The sequence below is a fragment of the Bos indicus x Bos taurus genome, chromosome 12 (assembly GCF_003369695.1).
Source record: "Bos indicus x Bos taurus breed Angus x Brahman F1 hybrid chromosome 12, Bos_hybrid_MaternalHap_v2.0, whole genome shotgun sequence".
NCBI lineage: Eukaryota > Metazoa > Chordata > Mammalia > Artiodactyla > Bovidae > Bos > Bos indicus x Bos taurus.
The window spans coordinates 13300715-13328122 of NC_040087.1; the positions used below are offsets into that span (position 1 = coordinate 13300715).

General features: G+C 46.2%; 1 protein-coding gene across 4 annotated transcripts in view; it reads right to left on the minus strand.

Moving 5' to 3' along the window:
* ENOX1 (ecto-NOX disulfide-thiol exchanger 1) overlaps positions 1-27408 on the minus strand; it is a 343215-nt gene that overhangs the window by 145366 nt on the left and 170441 nt on the right. For all 4 annotated transcript variants that reach the window (XM_027557160.1, XM_027557163.1, XM_027557161.1 and 1 more), the window contains one exon: positions 24400-24612. In XM_027557160.1, coding sequence (XP_027412961.1) covers positions 24400-24612 — 213 coding nt within the window. The remainder of the gene's footprint in view (positions 1-24399; positions 24613-27408) is intronic.

Consider the following 27408-nt stretch of genomic DNA (forward strand, 5'->3'; position numbering starts at 1 on the left):
AGGAAATCGTGGCACTGAATGAACCATATGATTAAACCCGAACTTCTAAACATTTAGGAAATGTTAGGAAAGCAAGGTAAAATGAGCTTCTTATGGATGCTAACGCTCTGCTTAACATAAATCTTTCTTAAGTGATTTCCCAGGGCTCTATTATAAAAAAGGACATCAAAGCTCTTCCCAATCTTCCAGGTGTCCAAAGAATGTCAAAGAGAAATAGAATAATGCCCACAGAAGAGCAGCACCTGGTGCCCTGATTTCAAAAGTGAGCCCACAAAACAAACAAGTGTGTGATGGAGGAGAGGAAGAAAGCGGATTTCCTTCACTGACTACACGGTGCTGGCTAAGTCGCTGCAGTCGTGTCTGACTCTTCACGACCCTATGGACTGTAGTCCGCCAGGCTCCTCTATCCATGGGGATTTTCTAAGCCAAGATTACTGGAGTGGGTTGCCATGCCTTCCTCCAGGGGATCTTCCCGATCCAGGGATCGAACCTGCGTCTCTCATGTCTCCTGTATTGGCAGGTGGGTTCTTCACAACTGAGCCACCCGGGAAGCCCTACTACATGGTAAATATCTTCTAATATTAACAAGCAACTACTTCTCACTCTGTGGGTGATTTTCACAGGGGCTCTCCCGTGGACTGTTTTCTGCCTCAAGGGAATCCCAACTCCAAATCTCATCAAACTTCATCCTCCGGTCACCTGATGAATTTGTTGCGCTTACTTGGAACAGGAGGATCGGTGGGCAGCTAAGCTCTCCCCCACCTTGAGTATACTCGGTTCCCCTCTCCCACCTCACCTAGAGGAAGGAACACTTCCAGGCCAGTCCCGCCAAGCCACCCCCAGTGCTGACTTTCCCCTGATCACCCACCCCCAGGGCTCCGCTCAGCTGCGCGGCTGGTGGAGAACTGGTTCGGCTTCCGCCGCCTGGGTTTCCTGTTGCTTTGTCTGCGGGGAGGCTGCGAGAATCTGGGGCTTCAAGCTGCCTGCTGCACGGGCAACACAGAGCAGCCGGCCCAAAAGGCCACGGTGGGATCCACCGTCTAATAAGATTATCTGTCCGGGGTGGTGATCGTGGGATTGTTAGAGAGTAAAGGGCTCCATTGCTTTTAATAGTAGAACTCTAACCAGCATCATGGTTAGATGACGGTGTCCTGAATGGTGGGTGTCCTGACACCAGGCCTGAGGACAAAGCACAGGACAGGTTGAGACGGAGTATCTGGGGGGTGCAAGTCAACATTCTGCTAGCAGTGAGGGAAGGCTGTTAATAGAGGGGATATACAACAGTGAAAATGGTGAAGTCATACATGTGTGTGTGTGGAGTGGCAGGAAAGTAAGAGGGATCATTAATGCATGTGGAGGCGTACAGAAGGCAAGGCATGTAGAGAAAAGACTGCGCAGGTTCAAGGGTTAAAACAGACTCCTGGGTATCTACTGAAGCCCAGTACTCTTGAATGAGGTTAAATGCCTCAATTATTTAGTACATGTTATTACCACATCTCAGGGCATAAGTTCAATTCATTCATTCATTCAGCAAACATAGAAGATCCTCCGAATGAACAAGCATTTGACTGATTGCTAGAAACACACAATTAAGACAGAGCTCATGCCCTTGATGAGATCACTGTCTCTAGGGAGAAATAAAGACAAGCAGGTAATTACCCTACACAAGAGAGGTATTGATGACAGCTACCAGTCCATTCTAAAGGAGATCAGCCCTGGGTGTTCTTTGGAAGGAATGATGCTAAAGCTGAAACTCCAGTACTTTGGCCACTTCATGCGAAGAGTTGACTCACTGGAAAAGACTCTGATGCTGGGAGGGATTGGGGGCAGGAGGAGAAGGGGACAACAGAGGATGAGATGGCTGGATGGCATCACCAACTGGATGGACGTGAGTCTGAGTGAACTCCGGGAGTTGGTGAGGGACAGGGAGGCCTGGTGTGCTATGATTCATGGGGTCGCAAAGAGTTGGACATGACTGAGTGACTGAACTGAACTGAACTGATGGGGACACAGTAACTAACTCAGTTAGGCAGAAATCAGATGGAACATCCCTAAAGAAGGCCACATCTGCTAAGTCTTAAATGATGAATCAGTGGCTTGCCCAGTAGAGAAGGCAGGGGCGACTGGTTCAAAGGTGGGCATGGAGCTGTGAAAGGACTTTGTGTGAAAGTAGCTGGTGGGGATGGGGCTGAATCTGGGTGAGGATGACTCAGGAAGGACTGTATATGTTACAAGCCAGAGTGTGACTGTATACTGTAGACCAGAGGAGGCACCGGCAAGCAGGATTTTTTGGGGAGAGATGATGAAGGCTTGGGATTAACACAGGGTGCTGGGTGGAGAGAGGAGCAAGGAGTCAATAGGACACAGTGGCTGACTTGCTGTAAGGTTGGACAGAAGGGAGAACAGAATGGCTCAAGCTTGGGGAGTACACCAGAGACCAAGAGGATGAGCACAGTGGAGGTCTGCGAGAGGAGATCAGGAGCTGACTTCTGGACAGGCTGAATCTGAGATACCTGAAGGTCATCCAGATGGAGCCAAAACATTAACACACATTGGAGGTTTGGGGAAAAAAGTAAGAATTCAGAGATTTATCTTGAATTTTCTGGGCCATTTTCAACTTCATGTAATTAATTGTATTCTGTTCAATTGCACATTAACTAAAATGATTATCTTTATTTCTTATTAAGTTTTATACTCCCTACCCCGCCCCACATATTAACAAGTTAAAAAAACCTCAAAACTAAAACCCCCAAACTGGGTAACTTGGCTTAGGTTTAAAAAATAACTTGCACAGTATTTCTGAGGTCCAGCTGACTCCTCTCATTTTGGTGCAGACTAACTGTGAACCAGCTGTGTCTTTCAAATGAAAAGTGCACGAAAGGACTCAGAAGAATGCTCGGCTCGGCATGGATTCATCCTCATTAGGGAAACACTATCTCAAAGAGTATGCCCTCATGGATGGGATTCCAAGACACTGTATTTTTTTAAATCATAAATCAGGATGACTGCTAGGATTGATGTCCCAGGGAAAGACCATTCAGTCTTCATTGTCTCCAGCAGGACACACCAAAGAGCAAGTTGGTGAATTTGACTACCACTCACCATTTCCCCAGTATGATTTATACAACATATTCTATAAGGCAAAACTACAAGTAGTTGCTAACGTGGGATCTTCAACACTCTACTTCAATGCTGAGACAGAGAAATAGTACACAAGACGGTGCTGGCCTGAGTTCACAAAGACAGCGTGCAGAAGTTGAGCTGTGAGCAGAATAAACTCACGTCAACCCCCACGGGGCCTTCACCACCCAGGGATCTGCAGAGTGGTGGCTGGAGGCCCCACACCAGCTTACAGCGGTTAGAATACTTCAGCATTTTGGAAGCATTATCAACAGAAAGAGCTCTCAGTAAGAGAATTAATATGTACTCTTCATACTTTGCACATCTCCCCTCCCATTCTATGTATTTAGTCCAGTTCAGCCACTCTGTCGTGTCCAGCTCTTTGCAACCCCATGGATGGCAGCATGTCACACCTCCCTGTCCATCACCAACTCCCGGAGCTTGCTCAAGCTCACATCCATTGAGTCGGTGATGCCATGTGTTTCTACATATTAGGTTTGCCTAAATTTAGGTTATTTGAGAAAAATGAAAAAAATCAAAAGTGACGGCCATAAGAGGAAATGAAGTTGGGTCATTTGTGGTGGATGTGGATGGACCAGAGTCTGTCATACAGAGTGAAGTAGGTCAGAAAGGGAAAAACATATATGTGATATTTTATATTATTATAATAATATATAATATTACTATATTATATATTATTATATATCGGAGAGGGTAATGGCACCCCACTCCAGTACTCTTGCCTGGAAAATCCCAGGGACGGAGGAGCCTGGTGGGCTGCAGTCCATGTGGTCGCTGAAGGTTGGGCATGACTGAGCGACTTCACTTTCACTTTCCACTTTCATGCACTGGAGAAGGAAATGGCAACCCACTCCAGTGTTTTTGCCTGGAGAATCCCAGGGACGAGGGAGCCTGGTGGGCTGCCGTCTATGGGGTCACACAGAGTCGGACATGACTGAAGTGACTTACCAGCTGTTATTATAATGCATACATGTGAAATCTAGAAAAATGGTACAGAGGAGCCTGTCTGCAGGGCAGGAATAGAGATACAGACGCAGAGAACAGACGATGGGGACACAGAGGGGCAAGGGGAGGGTGAGACGAACTGGGGCAGGAGGACTGACGTATAAATACCGCCACGCGTGAAGAAGCTAGCTAGCGGGAAGCTGCCATAGACCACCGGGAGCTCAGCGCGGGGCTCTGCGCTGACCTGGAGCGCGGGATGGGAGCGGGAAGGAAGTCCAAGAGGGAGCGTGTATCTGGGTACATAGAACTGATTCACTTCCTTGTACAGCAGAAACTAACACAACCCTGTGAGGCAATTACGTGTGTGCGCGCTCAGTGGTGTCAGGCTCTCTGCAGCCCACTGGGCTCCTCTGCCCATGGAATCTTCCAGGCAAAAATACTGGAGTTGGGTGCCGTTTCCTGCTCCAAAGAATCCTCCTGACCCAGGGATCGAACCCCAAAACAATTATTCTCAATAAAAGAATGAGAGAGACTGATTTTTTTCCAAAGGATGCTTGAATGTCCGTCTTCGGGGTGACAGTCGAGTCCCCGAGGACACATCTGGCAGGTGTGAAGGAACATGAAGGACGAAGAGAGGAAATGGCTCATCACCCTTTGAAGAAACTCCTGTGAAAGGATAAACTGAAGTATACTAAACTTTGTGAAGTTTATTTCAGCAAAAGTGGATTCCAACCGAGCAGGAGGGAACCGGAAGTGGCCAGGAGTGATCCGCTGACGGGAGCCGGGGAGACTCCCCGCGAGCAGGCAGAGGCTGAGCAAGGCTACTGCTGACTCGCTGGTGCTCAGACTCCGGCTGCTTATTTGCGAGTGGCTGCCCTCAGGTTTCTGTCTTAACCTTGAGGCATGTGCAGGCAGAGGGTTTGGTTTCCAGCCCCACCATGGGCTGAGAGCTTCTTCAGCCTAATGGCCTCTACGTTTAAGAGTGAGTGTGAGTACGTGTGAGTGTGTGTGTGTGTGTGTGTCCGGCTTTTTGTAATCCCCTGGACTCTAGCCCCGCCAGGCCCCTCTGTCCATGGACTTTTCCGGGCAAGAACATTGGAGTGGGTTGCCATTTCCTACTCCAGGGATCCTCCTGACTCAGTGATCGAACCCACGTATCTTACAAGTCCTGCATTGGCAAGTGAAGTCTTTGCTGCTGTGCTGCTGGGAAGCCCAACTGAACACCTTACCAGTGATTATTCGTTCTCTTATACACGTAACAGGCACACATACTTGTTAGGATTTTTTTTTAATTCTGAAGAATTTATACACATAGGCGTCGTGTATGTCGAGTGTATAAGAGAACTGAACAGTCTACTAGTGAGTGACTATCCATTCTCTTATACACATAACATGCACATGTATGTGTATAAATTCCTCAGAACTTCAAAAAAATCCTAAGACTAAGTAATTTAATACATTTTCCCAGTATTTCACCCCCACTTCAAACTGGACCTCTGTTGACTTCAGAACAGACTTCTTACATGAGAGAGAACTTTACAAATCCTCTTGAGAAGCACTTGACTTCAGTCTTCTCAGAAAAGACAAGCTCAGAACAGGGCGTTCTGGGTAAACACCCAGGACAGATCCTACTCCAATACATTTCTGGGGAAGGAGCCAGGCACCAGACTTCTGGGCCGCCCCAGGCTCCTGGTTTTTGAGCTCTGGACAGAAAAGCATTGGAAGCAGTCAAAGAGAAAGTTAGGCTCCTCCAGAGAACAAACACAGACCTCCTCCTCCATATCCTCCTGAGCTTATGTCTGAGTCTCTGAACCTCCTGCATCTTCTGTTCCCACCAAACAGCTGTGACAGAACCTCCCATCCATTTGGCGGTGGTGGTTTAATCGCTGTCTGTGTCTGACTCTTGGAGCCCCCATGGACTGTAGCTTGCCAGGCTCCTCTGTCCATGGAATTCTGCAGGCAAGAATACTGGAGTGAACTGCCATTCCCTTCTCCAGGGGATGTTCCCAACCCACGGATCAAACCCAGCTCTCCTGCACTGCAAGCAGATTTTGACTGAGCCACTAGGAAAGGCTGATACCTGGAGAAATTGATGAAGTCCTCATAGGCAGTAGGCCTGCTTACATAGAGCACCTCAAACAAATCTTCCAGGCAGAATGTTTGTTCTTAAAACTTACCTAGGTTCCTGATAGAACCTTAAATTCTGTGGGTTTCAGAGGAAATTTAATTTCCCTTTAAGGGCTAACATTTTCCCAAATTCTCTGTGAATGGCTTTGAGAGATTTTCAAAGGCATGTAACAAGTGAAAGAGGGGAGTTTCCCCACCCTGGCTCATCAGTGCTGTTATTAAATACTAAAAGCCGGGGTGGGATGGATGAGCCTTGGCCTTGGATTGAAGAATTAGAACAGAGAAAGGAGTAAGTGATCCAGGGCTTCTGGGATGCCCAGAGGAGCGAGACAAAGCCAGAGGGAGGAGCAGTTAGTGTCGAACACAGCATGGGCGGCTGCTAGAGTGGCTCCCAGAGATTCCTGTGCCCTTACTCTGGTTCTGGGTCCTCAGCTCAGGAGCCAGTCTGGCGGGAAGCCCAGGAAACGGAATTAACTCGGCCAAACCCATACATTAAGGAGGCATGGGCTGGAATTTCAAGTCGAGGAGGAAAAACGGCCTTCTGGGTTCTGTCTTGAGACGAGTCAAACGAATCAGGCTGTGTAACCCTGTGAGATCCATGACAGCCTTGTTAAAAAGTAAAAGTGATAGTCGCTCAGTTGTGTCCCACACTTCGTGACCCCATGGACTGTAGTCCACCAGGCTCTTCTGGCCATGGAATTCTCCAGGCAAGAACACTGGAGTGGGTTGCCATTCCCTTTTCCAGGGGATCTTCCCCACCCAGGAATCAAACTCGGGTCTTCTGCAGTGTGGGTACGTGCTAGGCCACTTCAGTCATGTCTGACTCTCTGTGACCCTCTGGACCATAGCCTGCCAGGCTCCTCTGTCCATGGGATTTGCCAGGCAAGAACACTGGAGTGGGTTGCCATTTCCTTCTCCAGGGGATCTGCCCGACACAGGGATCAAACTCATGTCTCTTACGTCTCTTGCTCTATAGGCAGATTCTTTACCATCTGAGCCACCTGCAGCCCAAACATCACCAGCAGGTGCCACGGTTCTGAACTTCCTGTCTGGATGAGGTAAAAAATCCGATTTTGGGGGGGAATGGGATGGGGCTAGGAAGAAACACATACTGATCAAATTGTAAAAAAAAAAAAAAGGAAAAAGAAAAGGATCCTTTTAGCAAATTTTAAGCAAGCAAGAAATGGTGACACTGTTCAAATAAATGCTAGGATATTGGACAGTGACTTTTTAAGCTGTGTATAAATCCCACTACATTTCAGAGAACTGTAGATGCCTTTATTTAATGCATCTATTCAAAGATTCAGGGAAGTAACATAACAAAAATCCATGAGACTATTATAATTTTAATGGTTCCTTACAATATATAGAACTCATTAGGCTTTTTAAGATCCAATAAATCACCCTGTCTAGATTATCCCTTTGGACTAAATGAAAGTAATATATGTATATACGAAAAAAGGAATAAACTGAAAAGTCAAAGTCTATCTCCCCATCCTGACTACTTCCCACTCAGTGTCTCTTTTTACTTCTTTACTTATATTTTTTAACTGGAGGATAATTGCTGTACAATGTTGTGTTAGTTTCTGCTGTATGACAAAGTGAATCAGTTATGTGTATATATATACAGCCTCCTGCTTGAACCTCCCTCCATCTGAATCAATTATGTGTATACATATACAGCCTCCTGCTTGAACCTCCCTCCATCTGAATCAATTATGTGTATACATATACAGCCTCCTGCTTGAACCTCCCTCCATCTGAATCAATTATGTGTATACATACATATACAGCCTCCTGCTTGAACCTCCCTCCGTCTGAATCAATTATATGTATACATATACAGCTTCCTGCTTGTATATGCATGGAACCTCCCTCCATCCCTCTCCTCTAGGTCATCACAGAACATGTGGCTGAGCTCTGTGTTGTTCAGTACGTTCTGTGTCTCTCTTTAAACTACTGTTAAGAGCCTATCCCTCCAGAGAAAATGTTATACACAGAGTACACACTTGTATTTTTCTATGTGCAACCTTTTTAAACTTACATAGAAGTGCTATTATATACACTGTGCTATATCTGAGCTTTCCTGGTGGCTCAGATGGTAAAGAATCTGCCTGCAATGCAGGAGACCTGCATTCGATCCCTGGATTGGGAAGATCCCCTGGAGAAGGGAATGGCAATCCACCGCAGTATTTTTGCCTGGAGAATTCCACAGGGTCGTATTTGGAAATCTAGCCTTATGTGCATAATTAACAAGGCCACAGTGGACACCCTCAGACCTAACTTCTGGCACATTCTTACGTAAATATCTTTTTTTTTTTAATTTTATTTTTAAACTTTACAAATTGTATTAGTTTTGCCAAATATCAAAATGAATCTGCCACAGGTATACTTATAAGAGATTCTTAGCAGTGGGAAAAAGATAAAGAACATCTGAATTTTTAAGTGCTATCACCAAGTTTCATTACAATTTTCTGCCCACTAAGTGTTTTTCAGATTCTTTTCCTATCCCATGTCAACAGCTGGTAATCAAGTGTTTAAATTCTGCCATTCCTGATCAATGAGAAAAGGCTTGAAGGACATGATGACCAATGCTCTGAATCTGAGCTATCTACGTTTGCAGTTTCCATTATGAATCATAGAAAGATGCCTACAGATTTGTCACAACAGCCCCTTTGTCAGTGGTCGGCTTGTCTATCATTCATCAGGAAGGGGAGAGATACAGTTTCTGGGTGTCCCTTCTTCTTTGTGACCTTCAAAATGGTGACCCTGCCTTCCTCTGGGTCACCATCAACTCCATGAGTGGTGCTGGGAAAATCAGACAACAGTTGTTGGCTATTTCTACTTACTTAGACTTAACTGGGCAGACACTACACTTGATTTTAAACAGTGGTTTTCAAAATGTGGATCCTGGACCAGTACCATAAGCATCACTTGAAAACTTATTAAAATGCAAGGAGCCCCTACACTTACTGATTAGAAACTCTAGGGGTGGGGTCCAGCAACTTATTCTTCTGAAAACACTTTCCCAGTTTCATTGAGATGTAATTGACATTATGTAAATTTAAGGTGTACAACATAATGATTTCCTATAGGTAGATATTGTGAAATGATTACCCCAAGGTTACTTAACATCCATCATCTCACCTGGGTATCATATTTTTTTCTTGTGATGAAAAATATTTAAGATTTACTGTCTTAGAAACTTTAAAGTATGCAATACAGTATTGTTAACTATTGTTGCCATGCTGTACATTCCATCCCTAGGAATTATTTATAACTAGAAGTTTGTGCCTTTTGACTGCCTTCATCACTTTCTTGCACCTCCACCTTCTGTCTCTGGCAACCACCAGTCTAGCAAACGCTCTTTTCTAAGGTCTCCAGATCATACTCACACATAATAAAAGTTTGAGAATCTCTGATTTAAAAATATTATCTCATTTAAATTTCCCAACAACTCTCCATATATTGAACACTATGGTTTTTCTAGTAGTCATGTATGGATGTGAGAGTTGGACCATAGAGAAGGCTGAGCACAAAAGAATTGATGCTTTCAAACTGTGGTGTTGGAGAAGACTCTTGAGAGTCCCTTGGACTGCAAGGAGACCAAACCAGTCAATCCTAAAGGAAATCAAGCCTGAATATCCACTGGAAGGACTGATGCTGAAGCTGAAGCTCCAAAACTTTGGCCACCTGATGTGAGGAGCCGACTCACTGGCAAAGACTCTGATGCTGGTAAAGACTGAGGGCAGGAAGAGAAGGGGGCAACAGAGGATGAGGTGGTTGGATGGCATCATTGACTCAATGGACCTGAGTCTGAGCAGACTCTGGGAGACAGTGAAGTACAGAAAAGCCTGGTGTGCTGCAGTCCATTGGGTTGCAAAGAGTTGGATATGACTGAGCGATGAACAACCATAACTCTCTGAGGCAAGAGTTATCGTTATGCCTGTTTCACTGACAAAGAAACTGAGATTCACAGAGAGGTGTCGTTACCAGTCACATACTTGACAAGTGGTAAAGTTGGAAATGGAAACAGCATCTGGGCAACTTCACATCATGCATTTATAACCATTTGTATGTGGATCTCTACTATAAGCCCAAGTCTTATGAACACTGGGGAGTGCCAGACCTTTTACAAGGCGCTGAAGACAAAAAACGCCAAAGATGCTGCTACAGCCCCAAGGAACCCCAGTATGAAAACTGCTGGAACGGAGGTGGCAGAAAACGTCAAAGGAGGCGGGAACGACTTTAACAACAGCTGGAGAAAAGCTTTAAGTAAGTAGAATTTTCTAACACAAAGAAGCCAAATATTTGTGTTTATGCACAATAAAGGACAGAAGCATATGAACCTAATAGAAACAGAAGATATTAAGAAGAGGCGGCAAGAATACACAGAAGAACTGTACAAAAAAGAGCTTCATGACCCAGATAACCACGATAGTGTGATCACTCACCTAGAGCCAGACATCGGAGAAGGCAATGGCACCCCACTCCAGTACTCTTGCCTGGAAAATCCCATGGACAGAGGAGCCTGGTGGGCTGCAGTCCACGGGGCCGCTAAGAGTCGGACACGACTGAGCGACTTCACTTTCACTTTTTACTTTCCTGCATTGGAGAAGGAAATGGCAACCCACTCCAGTGTTCTTGCCTGGAGAATCCCAGGGATGGGGGAGCCTGGTGGGCTGCCGTCTATGGGGTCGCACAGAGTCGGACACGACTGAAGCGACTTAGCAGCAGCAGCAGCAGCAGAGCCAGACACCCTGGAGTCCAACGTCAAACAGGCCTTTAGGAAGCATCACTACGAGCCAAAGCTACTGGAGGTCGTGGAATTTCAGCTCATCTGGATTCCAGCTATTTCCAGTCCTAAAAGATGATGCTGTGAAAGTGCTGCACTCAATGTGCCAGCAAATTCTGAAAACTCAGCAGTGGCCACAGGACGGGAAAAGGTCAGTTTTCATTCCAATCTCAGAGAAAGTCAATGCCAAAGAATGCTCAAACTACCGCACAACTGCACTCATCTCACACGCTAGCAAAGTAATGCTCAAAATTCTCCAAGCCAGGCTTCAATAGTATGTGAACCGAAAACATCCAGATGTTCAAGCTGGATTTAGAAAAGGCAGAGGAACCAGAGATCAAATTGCCAACATCCACTGGATCACAGAAAAAGCAAGAGAATCCCAGGAAAACATCTACTTCTGCTTCATTTACTATGCTAAAGCCTTTAACCGTGTGGATCACAACATAATACGGAAGATTCTTAAAGGGATGGGAATATCAGACCACCTGACCTGCCTGATAGGAAACCTGTACTCAGGTCAAGAAACAAGTTAGAAGCGGACATGGAACGATAGACTGGTTCCAAATTGGGAAAGGAGTACGTCAAGGCTGTATACTGTCACCCTGCTTTTTTAACTTCTATGCAAGTACATCATGAGAAACGCTGGGCTGGATGAAGCACAAGTTTGGAATCAAGATTTCTGGGAGAAACATCAATAACCTCAGATATGCAGATGACACCACCCTTGTGGCAGAAAGTGAAGAACTAAAGAGCCTCCTGATGAAAGTGAAGGAGGAGAGTGACAAAGCTGGCTTGAAAATCAACATCCAAACAACAAAGATCATGGCATTCGGTCCCATCATTTCATGGCAAATAGATGGAGAAACAATGGAAATAGTGACAGACTTTATTTTCTTGGGCTCCAAAATCACTGTGGACGGTGACTTCAGCCATGAAATTAAAAGATGCCTGCTCCTTGGAAGAAAAGCTCTCACAAACCTAGACAGCATATTAAAAAGCAGATACATTACTTTGCCCACAAAGATCTATCCAGTCCAAGCTATGGTTTTTCCAGTAGTCATGTATGGATGTGAGAAGGACTGATGCTGAAGCTGAAGCTCCAATACTTCAGCGACCTGTTGTGAAGAACTAAGTCATTAGTTCTTTCTAAGTCATCAGAAAAGCCTCTGATGCTGGGAAAGATTGAAGGCAGGAGGAGAAGGGGATGACAGAGGATGACATGGCTGGATGGCACCACCGACTCAATGGACGTGAGTTTGAGCAAACTCCAGAAGTTGGTGACAGACAGGGAGGCCTGGTGTGCTGTGGTCCATGGGGTGGCAAAGAGTCGGACATGACTGAGCGACCGAACAACGATGATGGGACAAGAAACTGCATTGAGCCCTCTCCAATCTGAAAGACACCAAGGAAGTCTGAGAGTCTGGAAAGTGGGCCCCTGCTTGCCTGTCTGCCAGCACGTGCTTTCATCTGTTAAGAAAATCTGTCCTGCTTCTGTTTGTCACTGTTGTTGAACAAATGCCTCGGCCGGGAAAGCTCAAGGCAGGGCTGGGTGAGAGCTTTTAGGGGTCTAGGAGTGGCGGAGGGCTTCGGGGTACCCTGGGAGGGCGGGGAGGGGCAGTGAGGCTGCGTGGCTGAGGCTGCGGCTCCACCTCTCAGCAGCCACGCAGCCTGCAGAAACCTACCCCGGTTTGAATCCCTTGGTCAAGAGAGGTGGACCAGTCAGCCCCGTGCATCCTTCCTATCCCTGTCGTCCCACCACATAGACACCCACAAACTTCTTGTGAAGGGACAAATGGCTTCTCAGCTCACATGCCAACCTGTTGAGCGGGGCAGGCCCACCTGAGCCTCCTGGCTCCTCCAACAGAGCTCTCCCGCCGTCTGTGGCTGCGCTCTCACCAGCCGCATGGGACGCTGTCCTTTCTTTGAGCACACATACTAACCTGTACTCCCTTCTCAGTTGCACAGAGAGTTACGGACGCGTCGGCCTTCAAGGAACTTTCCTGGCCCCTCACTTTCCCTCAGATCTAATGTGAAGGTCCTGTGGCTTTAAAGGGTCTTTGGTAAAAGATATTTCTTTTAAACGTGTGATTCTTTCCAAAGTAGCTCAGAGGCTGTTTCCTCACAGGAGCCCCCTGCCCCCGTTTCTCCTCCTCTTCCCCTCCCCCTTGCCCTGGGAAGTGGTTTCTTTCCCAGACCCTGAAACTGGGCTCGGATCAACAGGGGAAAGGCTTTCATCCTTAGCGCCCGAGAGTTAGATCTAGTATTTCCTGAAGTTCTGTGTTTCACGCAACATTTGTATGTTAATTCTTAAAATATAGCCCTCTAAAATTCTTCATTGTTCCAGAGTGTGACACATAACTTCTCTCTCATCTTTTGCTATCCTTACATTTTAAAAGAAAGACCAATATCATAGTGTATTACTTAACCAACCATATATATAGGAACAGGTATGCCTCCTCGGGTGGTGCAGTGAGAATCCGCCTGCCAATGCAGGAGACACAGGAGACCTGGGTTCTATCCCTGGGTCAAGGAAGAACCCCTGGAGAAGGAAAATGGCAACCCACTCCGCTATTCCTGCCTGGAGAATCCTGTGGACAGAGGAGCCTGGCGGGCTACATGGGGGTCACAAAGTTGGACATGACCGAGCACGCATAGAAGGACAGACAGACAGACGGAGGCGATACCAAAAAGGCTCAACTCAGTTCTGCCAAATTTCTAGAAACTTCTGCTATCTGCTTTGCTGTCCTATGGAACAGAAAACTGTGCTCATCATTGACTGGGAAGTTATTACAAAAGATATTGTCTCTGGATAGTTTTTCCCCTAGAGCCAAGAGGTTTTTTTTTTTTTTTAATGAAACTTTCATTTGCAGCACTGACAACACTAGAAAATATAGCCATCTGTGTAATTTAGAGGAAAAGCAGAAAACCTGGCGAGTGGCTAAGGCAGTCATGGGGAACTTCCTTCCCAAGGATGTACAACAGCGATGACGACCACAGACATGGGAAAACATTTTAACACTTCATAAAACTCTTTTTTTCCCGACAGCAGGGACATGGGAGCCAAATTTCCCTTGGTGGAAATTTAAAAAAATACTAATAATAAACTGAAAAGTTTGGCTCAGAAGTTCCTAAGGAGGAAATGATTTCAGAGAAAGCCTTTTAGGCGGGAGAAATGTGAACAAGGATGCCAGTCTGCCTGAAAGGGGGGGGTTGGGGTTTAGAGGGAGATCAGACACCCCTCACATTTCACTCCAGCCCTCTGCGCGCTACCTGGCACTTAATAGGGACCCTGTAAATATCGTGGATGGGTGTCATCATTCATTCAGACACCAGAGGCTTTTACGATTTCAGTCAAGAAAACAGATGAGGACGTGCCAGAGGAGATGCAAGGTGCAGCCTCTCTGATATGAATTTTGGCCGATCAGTAGTCACACATGATCTCAGGGGGCAAACGTGGCTTAAAGCTCACAGTGCCACCTGGAGCTGTAACCCGCAGTGGGGCAGAGTGGGGACAGGCATGGGTGGGGGGCACCCGCCGATCCTCTGTTCTGTGATCAGCTCAGGAGCCACTGACATCCTGGCTGGGTCCTGGCAGGTGCTGGCCGTGTGCAGACATTCAGGGATGTTCAGGGGCTGAAGCTGTTGATACAATACAATACGCGTGTGTGGTCAGTTGTGCCCGACTTTGTGACGCCGTGGACTGTAGACCGCCAGCCCCCGCTGTCCACAGGGATTCCCAGGCAGGAATACTGGAGTGGGTTGCCATTTCCTACTCCAGGCGATCTTCCTGGCCCAGGGATCGAACCCCTCCTCCCCCGTCCACTGCACTGGCAGGAGGATTCTTTAGCACTGAGTCACCTGGGAAGCCGGCTGATAGGATAAGGACAGGGGGTACTTCCAGAGTGGGAAGATACAATCCTACGGGATCGTCTGGTCGAACACTTTCCCCATAGAGATGATGAAACAAGACTCAAGGAGCTTCAGGATCTTGCCTAAAGTGACCTGCCTAACTTATGATCAAGCTGGGACTCAAATCAGGATCTCCTGGTGCCTGGTTGAAAGTCTTTCCACTGTTTTTGAGATCTAAGACGAGGTTGATGCCATTCCCTATCATAAAGGTACAAAGCAAATTTGCATGATGGTTCTAACCTTTCCAATCGGCAGGTTAAAACAATATTAATAACAGTGCTACAATACTACTTCTACAAAATTCTCAACTACGGTACACTCTGTGTATTTCACTTTTAAGGGGAAGGGTATATTAGAGCAAAGTCAGATGAGATCATGGCTTACCTCAAAATCCAACACTGAGAATGAGTTTTAGGTTAACAGGTTCCATTGCAATTTCCAATCTTCAGTTTCGTCTACCATATCTGATCAACAACCAACACTTGTACTGAGGTGCTTACAAGTATCACGTCTGAAAGTGGTACAGCGAGGTGAGAAGAGAGAACAGCAGATGGACTCTGTCTTTGGTTAGCCGAAAATCGTGCTAGAGGAACAAGCCAAACCCCCAAAACCTGATGCTTAGAAAATCATAAAATGCTCAAGCGGACAGTATTAACAAGCGCCACAGAAGGGAGGAGAGAGGGTGGTGGTTATGTGTAGAAAAGACAGGAAAAGTTCACCGAGGAGGTGCGATAGGAGCTTTGGTTCTTATCGGACAAGAGACAGGGAGGAGGTCCAAGCGTAGAGGTGAGAGAGAGAGGGTTGTGCTAGAGGCAAAGACTTCCTTTTCTAACCATGTTGTAGCATTTCTATTCGGTGTGATGCCAGCACACTTCTTTACCCCCACCTGCAAACTATAAATTCATATTTATAACATCCTCCTCTCATCATTTTCAGCTTTCACGAACACACATCACACAAAGAAAGTGAACTGTCTGAGAAGCTGAGTCTTGGTTTCTAAGCTACCCACAGACTGCTAAATGGTGGGGGCCCAAGAGGTCTGCTCTCAGAACCTCAGTTTTCTCTTCTCTAAAATGAGAAGGTTTGGGCCCACAAGTGTCTGAAGTCCCCCCTCCAGGTCTGACACTCAACAATTTCTACTTTTCTGTTCTGCTCGTTAATATTTATGGCATGTACTCTTTTTTTAAAAAACTTTACTTTGTATTAGGGTAGAGCCAGTTAGGGGCTTCCCAGATAGCTCAGTCAGTAAAGAATCCACCTGCAATGCAGGAGACCCCGGTTTGATTACTGAGTCGGAAAGATCCCCTAGAGAAGGGATAGGCTACCCACTCCAGTATTCTTGGGCTTCCCTGGTGGCTCATATGGTAAAGATTCCACCTGCCATGTGGGAAACCTGGGTTCGACTTCTGGGTTGGGAAGATCCCCTGGAGGAGGGCATGGCAGCCCACTCCAGTATTCTTGCCTAGAAAACCCCACGGACAGAGGAGCCTGGGGGGCTACGGTCCAAGGGGTCGCCAAGAGTCAGACACAACTGAGCAACTGAGCACGTGCACAGAGCCAATTAGCAATGCTGTGCCAGTTTCAGCTGAAAGGTGAGGGGACTCAGCCACATATATACATGTATCCATTCTCCCCCAAACTCCTCTCCCACTCAGGCTGCCACATAACATGGAGCAGAGTTCTCCTGCATGACGGGCAGCTTTTTTACCGCTGAGTCACCAGGGAAGCCCTCCGTGATGGCACATATTCTTAGTATCACTAGGCCCTTCTCCATCACCATCTGCTTCCTGTTTGCCTTTTCCACACCTTCCTCCCTTCCCCGTCTCCTCTCTTGTTGGGGGCCAGAGTGAGGTACTCCGCCCGTGACAAAGGTCATGAGGAAGGAGGCTCGACATACGCAAAGGCGGGATCGAGCCTCAGGAGGCCCCCTGGAGCTCCTCGAGCATCTGCCCCCATAACCAGAGCCTGCCTACTTTACTACTTTGTGCTCTTACCTACACCTCTGACTTTACGGGGGGCTGTCCCCCACCACCTCTTTCGGAGAAGGAGTTAACCTAGAGCTCCAGTTAATAATAATTCCTGGGCGTGATAAGAGTGTTTTAACCTACAAACTCCTCTGAAGGTTCTCTAGCCTGCCTGACAGGCTCGTCCAGCCACATGTGATCGCTCACAGCCTCCCAACCGTGAGAGGCACAAGATGCTTTAAACCCTCTAAAAACAGGTTCTTTAGAGAAGTTAGAAAACTATTAGTATAAGTATAATGGGCTAATTAGAAATTGTGTTGGTGAAGGGTTTTTCATTTGTTGAGCCAATGTTTGTTGCTAAGTCTCCATATCCCCTGCCTTTACACACATTAATGAATATATAGAATTAACCTTTGATATTAATCACGTTAGACCTTAGGCTAAGTAAATTCTTTCCTTAACTAAAACCCACTACACCCTCACCCTGTAGGAATGTAACTTTACTTGGGTGGCATCTGTTTTGAGAATAATCAGCCCTGGAGAAATAAGTGTCCTGATTGACTGACCGCTGTCACAAGGAGAGGGTCGTAAATTGTCAGCAGGCCCCCCTGGCCAGAAGATGATGTAACACCCCTAAGACCTCTGTATACATTTGTATGAAGCACCTGACTTTGATAAAAGTCAGGACTGCTGACCCCACGTGACTTTTGCATAACATCTCAGTGTATAAAAGTAGACCATGGAAAATAAAGAATTGGGATCAGTTTTTCGAAATACTGGTCTCCCCATGTCGCTCTCTCTCTCACTCTGGTTGAGTCTCCATCTGGAGCGCGGAACCCACCATGCTTACTAATTATGCCTGGGCTTCTAAGATCCGACCGGGGAGGCCTCAGTGTCTCCTCTCCTTCGGGAGAACGGAAGGACGCCTGCGGCCTACGTAAGTGGTGCAAACTTCTTGTCTTGAAGTTTTATTGGTCTCCCGCGTAAACCAAGCTACTCAGCCTCTTTTCTCCACTGAATTTTCCTACTGAGCTATCCTCATCCTATTACTCTTTATATCTTTGATAAAATATTTAAATAAATAGGTCGCCGACGCCGTCCCCGCTTCGAATACCCTGGATCAGCCGGGGCAGGACCCCGGCACTCTCTCACCAAGGAGTGTGCTGGGAAAGTCCCAGAGTGGCATGATCACGGAGTGTTTAAATTTTCATCAGACGTGTGTGCGTGTTGTAACAAGGCATGCCCAATTGATCATCTTGGCATGCATATTAATAATTGAGAGCCGTAGAACATGCTTCCTCAACTTTATAAACAGTTTCTCTCTGAGCTTTGAAATGACAAGCTTTGCTCATAACTGAAAAACTGAACTCAGGCAGGCCTATGGGGAGTTTCCTTGGAGGTATTAATGTTTAAAAAGCGAAGAAGATCAAAACCTGAAAGTCTCTCACTTGGGAAACCAGGAGGAGTTTCTGCTCAATGGGCAGGTTAAGAGATGACATAAAGATGAAAAAAGGATGATGTGAGAATAAAATGGCATAAGGATGAGATGATTCACCTGCACTGAATTGTCTTTTTCCCTTTCTTTATATCTAGTAAATGAGAATCTATCCAGCTGGCCTTGAAAGAAAGGGAAAGACCCAGGGGCCCCAGCAGGATAAAGGAGGCTCTCACCTAAACATCTTGGAAAACTGCACATTCATGGTCAGAGGTGGAAAATGATCCAAAATACGAGTGGATGCTGTACTCCCCAAACTCTTGGTTGGGTTTAGCTGCTGCCCTTTGACATGCTACACCAGGGCCCACATGGAAACAATGCCCATTGGATTATAATTACATAGCCCACCCTGGGGTGAAGGCTGGAGACAGGAAGAAAGTCAGAACTTAAATAAATGTTGGCGGAACTGAATATCAACAAAGCTAGAAGGTAACTGCTGGCCTCTGATGCAGACCTTGAAATAAATCACAACTTTATATTATTATTCATGGCTCTTGATTTTGTTTCCCCTTTGAGCAAATGCTATTTGTTCAAATATGAAAACAAGGACAAATGTGATCCGCAAAGCAAGGAGATACATGCATTCAACCCAGCTTAATGGACTAACATTTCATGCAATTTCCCTTTCCCTGTTCAACAAAATCTATATAGGCATTCACACTTTAACTGCACTTGGACCTTTGGAATATACCTGAATTTTCCTGGAAGTTGTTAGATGGACACCGCCTTCAATGCCAGACCAACCCCACTTACTGTAACAAGTTAGTTCAACAATAGACCTGCTCCCAAACTACCTATGAACAACTCCCTGAGACTTGGCTTTCTAATAGAAAGGCTCCCATGGGATGCTAGAACAATTGTGGGGATCTTTTAAGTGGGAGGAAGACACTGCCAAGTAACCAGCAGATTTCCAGCCACTTTGCAGAGTCAAAGCTGAGATGTCATTCCTGAATCTTAGTGCTTTACAATCTTAATCTAATTCTAAAGGAGAAAGCCAAATGTGACTCTCGCAGTGTCTGCCAGGAATATTAAAGCCGACAAATGGGGGGTTTGACTGGTTCTGCTTTTGGAAAATTTGACAAGTATGAAGACTGCTGTGGACTTCAGCAGCTATTACTTTAGAGGCAGCTCTATGGATACCAAACTCAGCCTGAAGCCAGCTGGGGAAGCAGAAAATGTGGTGGAGACCGAGAAACATTAACTCCACCAGACCTGAAACAAGATCTGTTTCAAAATTCAAAGGCGGATGAAATGTACACATACCTACCACGTTAGCCAGGTTACCACTAACATTTTCATGACGAATTTCATGTTAGAATCTGGATCCCTTTTGCATCTGGGGAATTGTCATCTTTGTAACAGCACACAGAAATGAACGGAAAATTCTGGTTGTTCAGTGAGCTGTGCAATGCCTGTTCTATCTCAGAGGTGTAACTCCAGCTGAGGCTCACATTGAAAGGATCTGCATATTTTCAAGTCACCCTCAAGGGTCCTGGCTATTGATGATTCACTCGAAGGCCTCTCAGGGCTTCCGGCTGAGGCGTGTAGCCCTTGGACAGCCCTGGGGGCCGTCAAGTTCACCTGGGCTTTTCACCGTCTCTGTTGGCTGCCGAAATACTTCCAGGATCAAAATACAGGGTTATGGAGGAATCTCTTAAATAGTAACAGGGAGATGGGGAATGCACAGGCTGTCAGACGGTGACAAGTGGGAGATGTCAGTGTGAACTTTGGTGTTTATTTTGCTACCTCAACTCTCCTTATATCCTCTGGCCTGCAACCAAGTCTGGTAAAATATAACGATCTGCAACAAAAGCATAGCTGGTGAGCTCTCTATTCGGTCTGTTTGATTACACATGCAAGGTGAAAACTCCACAGACAGGACTAGCACTGCAAGGTGAAAACTCCACAGACAGGACTACCACTGATGAAAAACTCTTCTGGGAGGTTCCTAGAAACGGTGAGCTCTCTATTCGGTCTGTTTGATTACACATGCAAGGTGAAAACTCCACAGACAGGACTACCACTGGTGAAAAACTCTTCTGGGAGGTTCCTAGAAACGGTGAGCTCTCTATTCGGTCTGTTTGATTACACATGCAAGGTGAAAACTCCACAGACAGGACTACCACTGGTGAAAAACTCTTCTGGGAGGTTCCTAGAAACGTCTTAGCTCACTGTTTCAGGCTTACTTCCTGTCTTCTTTGCAATGCACTCATTCATTCACTCACTCCCTCACCCATGGAATATTTATTTCTTGCATATTTCCACATCCCAGGCGCCTGATACACATCGGTGACTAAGAGACACATACATTTTCCTTTGTGACACTTATAATAATCATAACCAGACAATTTATCAAATTATACCCATTTAGATGGGCTTCCCAGGTGGTGCTAGGGGTAAAGAACCCAACCGCCAACACAGGAGACATGAGATGCAGGTTTCATCTCTGGGTCGGGAATATCCCCCTGGAGGACGGCATGGCAACCCACTCCAGTATTCTTGCCTGGTGAATCCCATGGACAGGGGAGCCCGGTAGGCTACAGTCCACAGGGTCACAAAGAGTCAGACACGACTGAAGTGACTTAGTATGCACCCATTTGGATAAGTGCTCTGAGGGACTGATGAAATATGAATGGTGAGCCTGCTAGGAGAGGGGAGATCAGGAAGGCCTCTCTGATAGGATGGTCTTAGAGCCAGGACTGAAAGGATGAGAAGGATTCAAGATTGCAGACTGCAAGGACGAGAACATCAGACAGAGGGAATGGATGTGTAGAGGCTCAGAGATGGGAGGGAGTTTTGATGGGCTCAGCAGGAAAAAGGCCAATGGAGATGACGCGTCATGAGTCGAGCGAAAGCTGAAGCAGAAGAGGCAAGCACAGTGAGCTTGGGAAGATGAATGTTATTTTAAGTGCAATGGGAATCTACTCAAGGGATTTCAGTGGAGAAGATGTGCTCTGAATTATGTCAGATGATGTGTGAAAAATAGATTGAGCTGGAGTAAGGTGCAAAGGGAAGAATCACACATGGCAGAAACTGCAAAATGTCTGCCTGCAGCCATTCTCCCCTCCTTCCTTACCTGAACTCCAGATTTATTCTGGAGGGAAATGGGTCCAGTCAAAAGAGTCTATTTCCCATTTTCCTTGTATAAATAGCTTGGCATGGCCACATGTAATGCTTCTGCACAAGACATAAATAGAAGCCTGCTGGGGACTTTTGGGCAAGTTTTGCTTTTCTGTTTTAAAGGTACAGCCCTTTCCTCTTTCTTTCCTCCTCTCCTTTTTCTTCTGTGATTCCAGCTAGTAAAAAAAGAAGTGATGGCAGGAGAAACAGCAGACCTCTTAGACAACTATCTAAGAAAGCTAATAACATCACAGAAACCTCAGGCCTGGCGCTCTTCAACTACCAAACCAGTGCCAACACTCTGGGTTTCACCGTACGGAGAACGAAAACTCTCCATTTGTTAAGATCAAGTTTGGTGGGGGGTTTCTATTACTCCCAGACACCATCATCGTTCAGGCAGCCTGCACTTGAAAGGCTATAGTGAAAATGAAGAAAAGTGGGCCAATTTGAATGCTGAAACAATGGGATTTCCTGATAGCCTAGATGGGCTTTGGTGGTGGGAGATGGTGGGTGTGAAAAGTACTCAACAGGATCTGAGTCTGAGAATTAGTAAAATGGGAAAGAAAAACCCTAGAGGGGCAGGTTTGAAGATTAAAAGCAAGAACTGAACTTTTGATATTGTACAGGTGAGGTGCCTAAGCGGTGTCTATGAGAGTAATCTGCATTTCTATGATTTCCATGAGACGGGATCTTCCTCCAAAATCTCTGGCCTTGCTCTGGCCCTTCATTCTCTCCTTTGCAGGGAGGGAGAAAGTAAATCCGCTTGCCTGGACAGAATACAGTGAACCCTTGACTAACACGGGTTTGAGCTGTGTGGGTCCACTCACATATACTGTACTACAATATGGCATCATCCATGCTTGGATATGGAACCCCAGACAGGGAGGGCCAGCTGCAAAGCTACACTCGGATTTTTCATCACATGTACGTCACTCGAGGGTCACCTGTACTCATTCCCATCAGCTTCTCCACATGTGATGTGGCGCATACAGATACAGGCTCCGCAGGAAGAAGCCTGTGGTCCTCAGCACTGCCTGTGGCTGGAAGCTCAACCCCCAGGTCAGCATTGGGGAGCCCACCATGGCTGCAGATCTCAGTCCCGTGATCCGGTTCAGCCTTGATCAGGAGTAACAAGCTGGTGTTGGTGTCCCCACATGCTACACCTGTCTGTCTGTCTCTCAGTGGTTTCACACCTCGGCCCACTTCTACCTGTGTAAGGTTGGACATGTCCTGTTCGCTCAGCCACATGATTGCGTGCTTGTTTTTAACAAGGGCTTCTTGGAAAAGATACTGCCAGAAAAAACGAACGCCCTCCCCTATTCTAACGCCTTCCTATATTCCTTGTGAGAGTTAAGGATCGAATCTTCCCTGCCCAGTGGGATGATAAACTGCATAGGAATGAGGATTTATTTAAAACTGATGCTAGTAAGCAAAGGGTAATCGGTGATCATTCTACTGTTCAGACAGCTGGCTTCTTGCCTCAACTTTGCAGAGGTTGTATTATTAGAATTGGTGTGGCCTTTCCCGCTCTCTGCTATTAACCCACCCTACCCCTCCTCCACCTACTAAATCCATTCTCTGTTTCTCTCCTTTACAGGTGGTCTGGGTGTTAGTGTATTTATCCTAGCTCTAGTAACCCAAACTTCAGAACTGCTGGGCATACACAGCCGGGTAAAAGGTCATTGCTCACCACTAGGGAATCTAGGGAAGGCAGTCTGACGGTGACGTCTATGAGATATACCAGTTCTATCGTTCCTGTAAAGACAGGTGTCCTAGGTTGGTGTCATGCTGGATATCTGGTCACTTATCAGAGTTTATGTTTGGGAGTTATTTGACACTGCAGCAAAAATGGTCTTTTGACAACAAAGTCAAATAAAACACATTTACAGCGAGGCTTCTGGTTTTTCCTTCCCTTTTCTCTTTCCATCCTATCAGGCACATTATTGCTGGAGTTTATACTGATGAAAGAGGTGATGGGTATTTTGGCATAGTGTATCATTGAAAATAATACTTATCCTCAGACTGAGTATGTAAATTGCATGTGTCACCGTCCTGTGTGGGACCTTGCACCTGGTGTGGAATGGAGCGTGGCATTGTCACAGTGCCATTCAGTGGCTTTTACCAGGCGAGGGCACATCAGCAGCTGTGATGCATGCGGCCACAGACACAGAGAGCACGCCCATAAAAATAAAAAAAAAAATCCGTCCTTTTTTTGAATAGAGCCCTGGGTAATTACCCTAACCATTGTTCTATGAGAAAGCCCTGTTTACACCATTTCATCAGTTTAGGATCTAGATGGGAACGATCACCGGCATTAAGCGGTGAAGGCAATTTGCTTTTTCAATGAAGAAAGGACCAAAAAAAAAAAAATAATAGCACTGAAAGATCTCTGCTCCTGAGTTGCCCGTGTTCACAGCCAAGGCTCACCCCACATGAAAAGGATCCTGAGGAGGAGTCTGTCTGACCTTCCTCCTAAACAGAGCCCAAGGATAACGAGGACAGTGTGTTCTGGGGCTGCTTCTACTCTCAGTGCAGGGAGGACGTGGGCTCTGTGTACCCAACCTATGGGGGACAGTGGCTGCCCTGAGGGGTGGTGTGGACTGCGGAGGGTCCAGCAGGCATGGGAGCATCTGTCCACCCCGCCCTGAGGCCCGGACGGGGTGTTCTGCGGAAAAGCTACAGAAACGTTGCTCACCTTGAGAAGTAAGCTCTCAGGGCGGGGTCCGTGTTCCTCCAAGATGCCACAGAACATGAAACTGGTTATGAGGTTTGGCCATTCGGTATGGAGTAAGATGGGAAACTATGGGACTACTTACCCCCAAATGGGAAAAAAAAAAATGAGTACACAAGAAAAGGCAACATCACGACAAAAAGAGATGGCCCCCAGAAGTCTTACTTACATTGAGTGAGGATGCCGGTTAAGGCGTTTTTGAAGTTCTCCTTGGCCTCCTCCATCTCCTGCTCATGGGTGGCCTTCTCGTTCATCAGCCGGCGCACGTGGCTGTTGGCTGACTGCACCATGGAGTAGAAGTGGTTTGCGGACCGCCGGTTCACCTCCCCTCGCTCGATCCAGGACAGCAGCACCGTGATGGCCTCTGAAAACTTGCTGTCGTCTGCAAATGGAAGACCACCAAGTTCAAATCATGCCAAGGCAAGGTCTTGGTTTTCACTTCAGGTCCTCTCCAAAGGCACAGCACAGTCCATCCTGTGTATATGTGAGTGTGTGTTAGTTGCTGAATCGTGTCCGACTCTTTGAGACCCCATGGACTGTAGCCCGCCAGGCTCCTCTGTCCATGGAATTCTCCAGGCCAGAATACCGGAGTGGGTAGCCATTCCCTTCTCCAGGAGATCTTCCCAACCCAGGGATCTAAGCCAGGTCTCCCGCATTGCAGGCAGATTCTTCACCCTCTGAGCCACTAATGGCCACAACTTGACCTTGTGAGCTTTCCTGCAACTAATGGTTCCATCATCACTTAGCTTCTCTTTCCTCATCTGACTGCACGGCACTACAAAGCCACCCAAGAAACAGAGTGGCTTACCCTCAGATTACCAACTTGGTGAGCCCAGTTTCAGAAGATCTGTTCTGGGGATCCTTTGAAATATGACACAACTGCATTCTCCACCAAACCCAGATTTCTCTTTCTCAAGACTGGCTCAAAAAACTGTTACCTGTTTGGCCTCCAGTTCATTTCCTTATTCTTTTATTGGTAACAGTATACAGCAATATCAGTTTTCTGACTTAGAATCTACTGAGTTATGGGCAGGATGTGGATGACGGGTGAAATTACTTTTAAAAGTAGTCATGATGTAAGATATTGTTCCCAAGCTGGTAGTAGCAAAAGGTCAATTCTTGTTCTGCTGCAGTTCAAAACCAATTTCACTTTAGGTTTACTTTAGATTTACTTTAGGTTTACTATAACATATTTGATTATGGTAAAAACTAGACCATTTCCATGCTTTCAACAAAAGAGGACCTCTTCCTGGGGGGCGTGGGGGTCAGTGTGTGTGTTGGGGAAGGCTGCTAGAAATCCATTTGTGTTTGATTTAGGAGTATGGGGCTTGGGGTAGGGGCCAGGAGGTTCCACCTGTAAGTAAGTGATAAAGTTCATTTCAAAAGAAAGCAAATAGACTTGCCTGTTTGCAAACAGTTACTGGAGCAGATCTCTGTTGTACGGCTTAGACATGGGAAAAAAGCAAGTTTGGAGGTGATTAATTGGAACCGGAAGTTGTATGTCAGTTATTACAACATAAATCAATCCTACTGCTGCAAGCGCTGGGCTTGTTTTCTAAACTTGAGAAGTCTTTCATTTTTGTATTTTTCTAGCCTCTAAAAACATAATTTATGAAAAATATCCTAGAAGCGAACACATTATAAATTAATTATACTCCAATAAGAATTATTGTAAAAATAAAGAAAACAAAAATATCCTGCATTTTCCAAGGAAACGGAGTCAGGGTCCTAAATATCAGAAGGAAAATTAAGACTAAAAGATTCAGATACTTACTCATTTATTTGACAAATACAGAGCGGCTACTATGTTCCTTCCATTAGAGGAACACCAGAGACATCCTTATACGCTGCGTATGTGTGTGCGTTATTGTTTTATATATTATATATTGGTCATATATACATACACACAAATCCATATTCACACACACACATACATACATACATACACGCACACACACTCAAGATGAACAGATAGAGGGTGATTCATATTTAGTAAAGGGATCTTATTTTATTTTACTACCCAGATATTTTCTAATCAGGCACTGTTAGTATTTTACACCCCATACGAAGCGTGCATTTGCAGAGTGCTTTATGAGTTTTGCAGAGCGCTACAGAAAAACCCTTCATCCCTTTTCTCCCAGGCATCCCCTCCCAGACCGGGGCACGACTTCACGGCTGCGGCTGCTGCCTGCCCCAGAAGTACGTGCACTGTACGCAGGCAGGCTAGCCTGCCCCGTGCCCGTGGAGCGGGTTCTGCCCTCTCCAGGCTGGAAATCGCGCTGCTGATGGGCCACCATCTCTAGTCCTCTCCCGCCCAGGTGGTGTCCGTCTGGGCTTGGGGATCAAAGCTTTATTCCTGAGCAAACCTGCCCCCGGGGCCCTCACGCTTTGATCCGAGGAGATAACTGGCCTGAGGAAGGCCCACGGGGCAGCCTGCACAGGAAGGACTCAAGTTTCCTTGCCAATTTCAACCTGCCGCTGAGCGAGTGTGTGCACGTGTTCAGCGTCACGGCTGGCCCACGCAGTTCTGTTAACTCTGGGATTTCAGTCTGAGTTCAACCCTCAGTGAACTCCAGCTGCACGAGTTTCTTATCTCATTTCATGGATTGGAGCAGGCGAGTACAGAGTCCATCATACAACTTAACACCGTGTTCAGCCTGAGGAGAGGCCCATAATTTAGCATGATGCTTGTGGGAGCCCCACTGCAACACTTACAGTCAGAATAAACTCTGCCTCCCTTCCACTCTCTGCCTCTCTCCCTGCCTGTGTATGTTAAGAGAATGGGCCTCTGAAAAGACAGCAGAAATCTACCTGATGCCTTTAAGAAATCTTTTCTACCTGCCCCCCGGCTTCTTAAAAGATAACAACAGAAAAGGGAACTATTGACTTCATGGACCATTCTCCCCCTTTGCTGTGACTTTTTCATCTCTATGTAACACAAAGAAAAATCCTAAACGAGAGAGAGACAGAGAGAGAGCAAGAGAGAGAGAGAACGAGAGAGAGAGCGAGCGAGCACGCACAAACAATGGAGCCCCATCTTCCTTTCACCCATGAATGGGCACGGTTTTTCTTCTCTTGCTTGTGGTTACACAGATCATAAATACCCTTAGTGTCAGGAAGAACACACTTAAATTTTAAAAACAGATGTTTGCTTAAATGATCTAAAAGCCAATTTTTA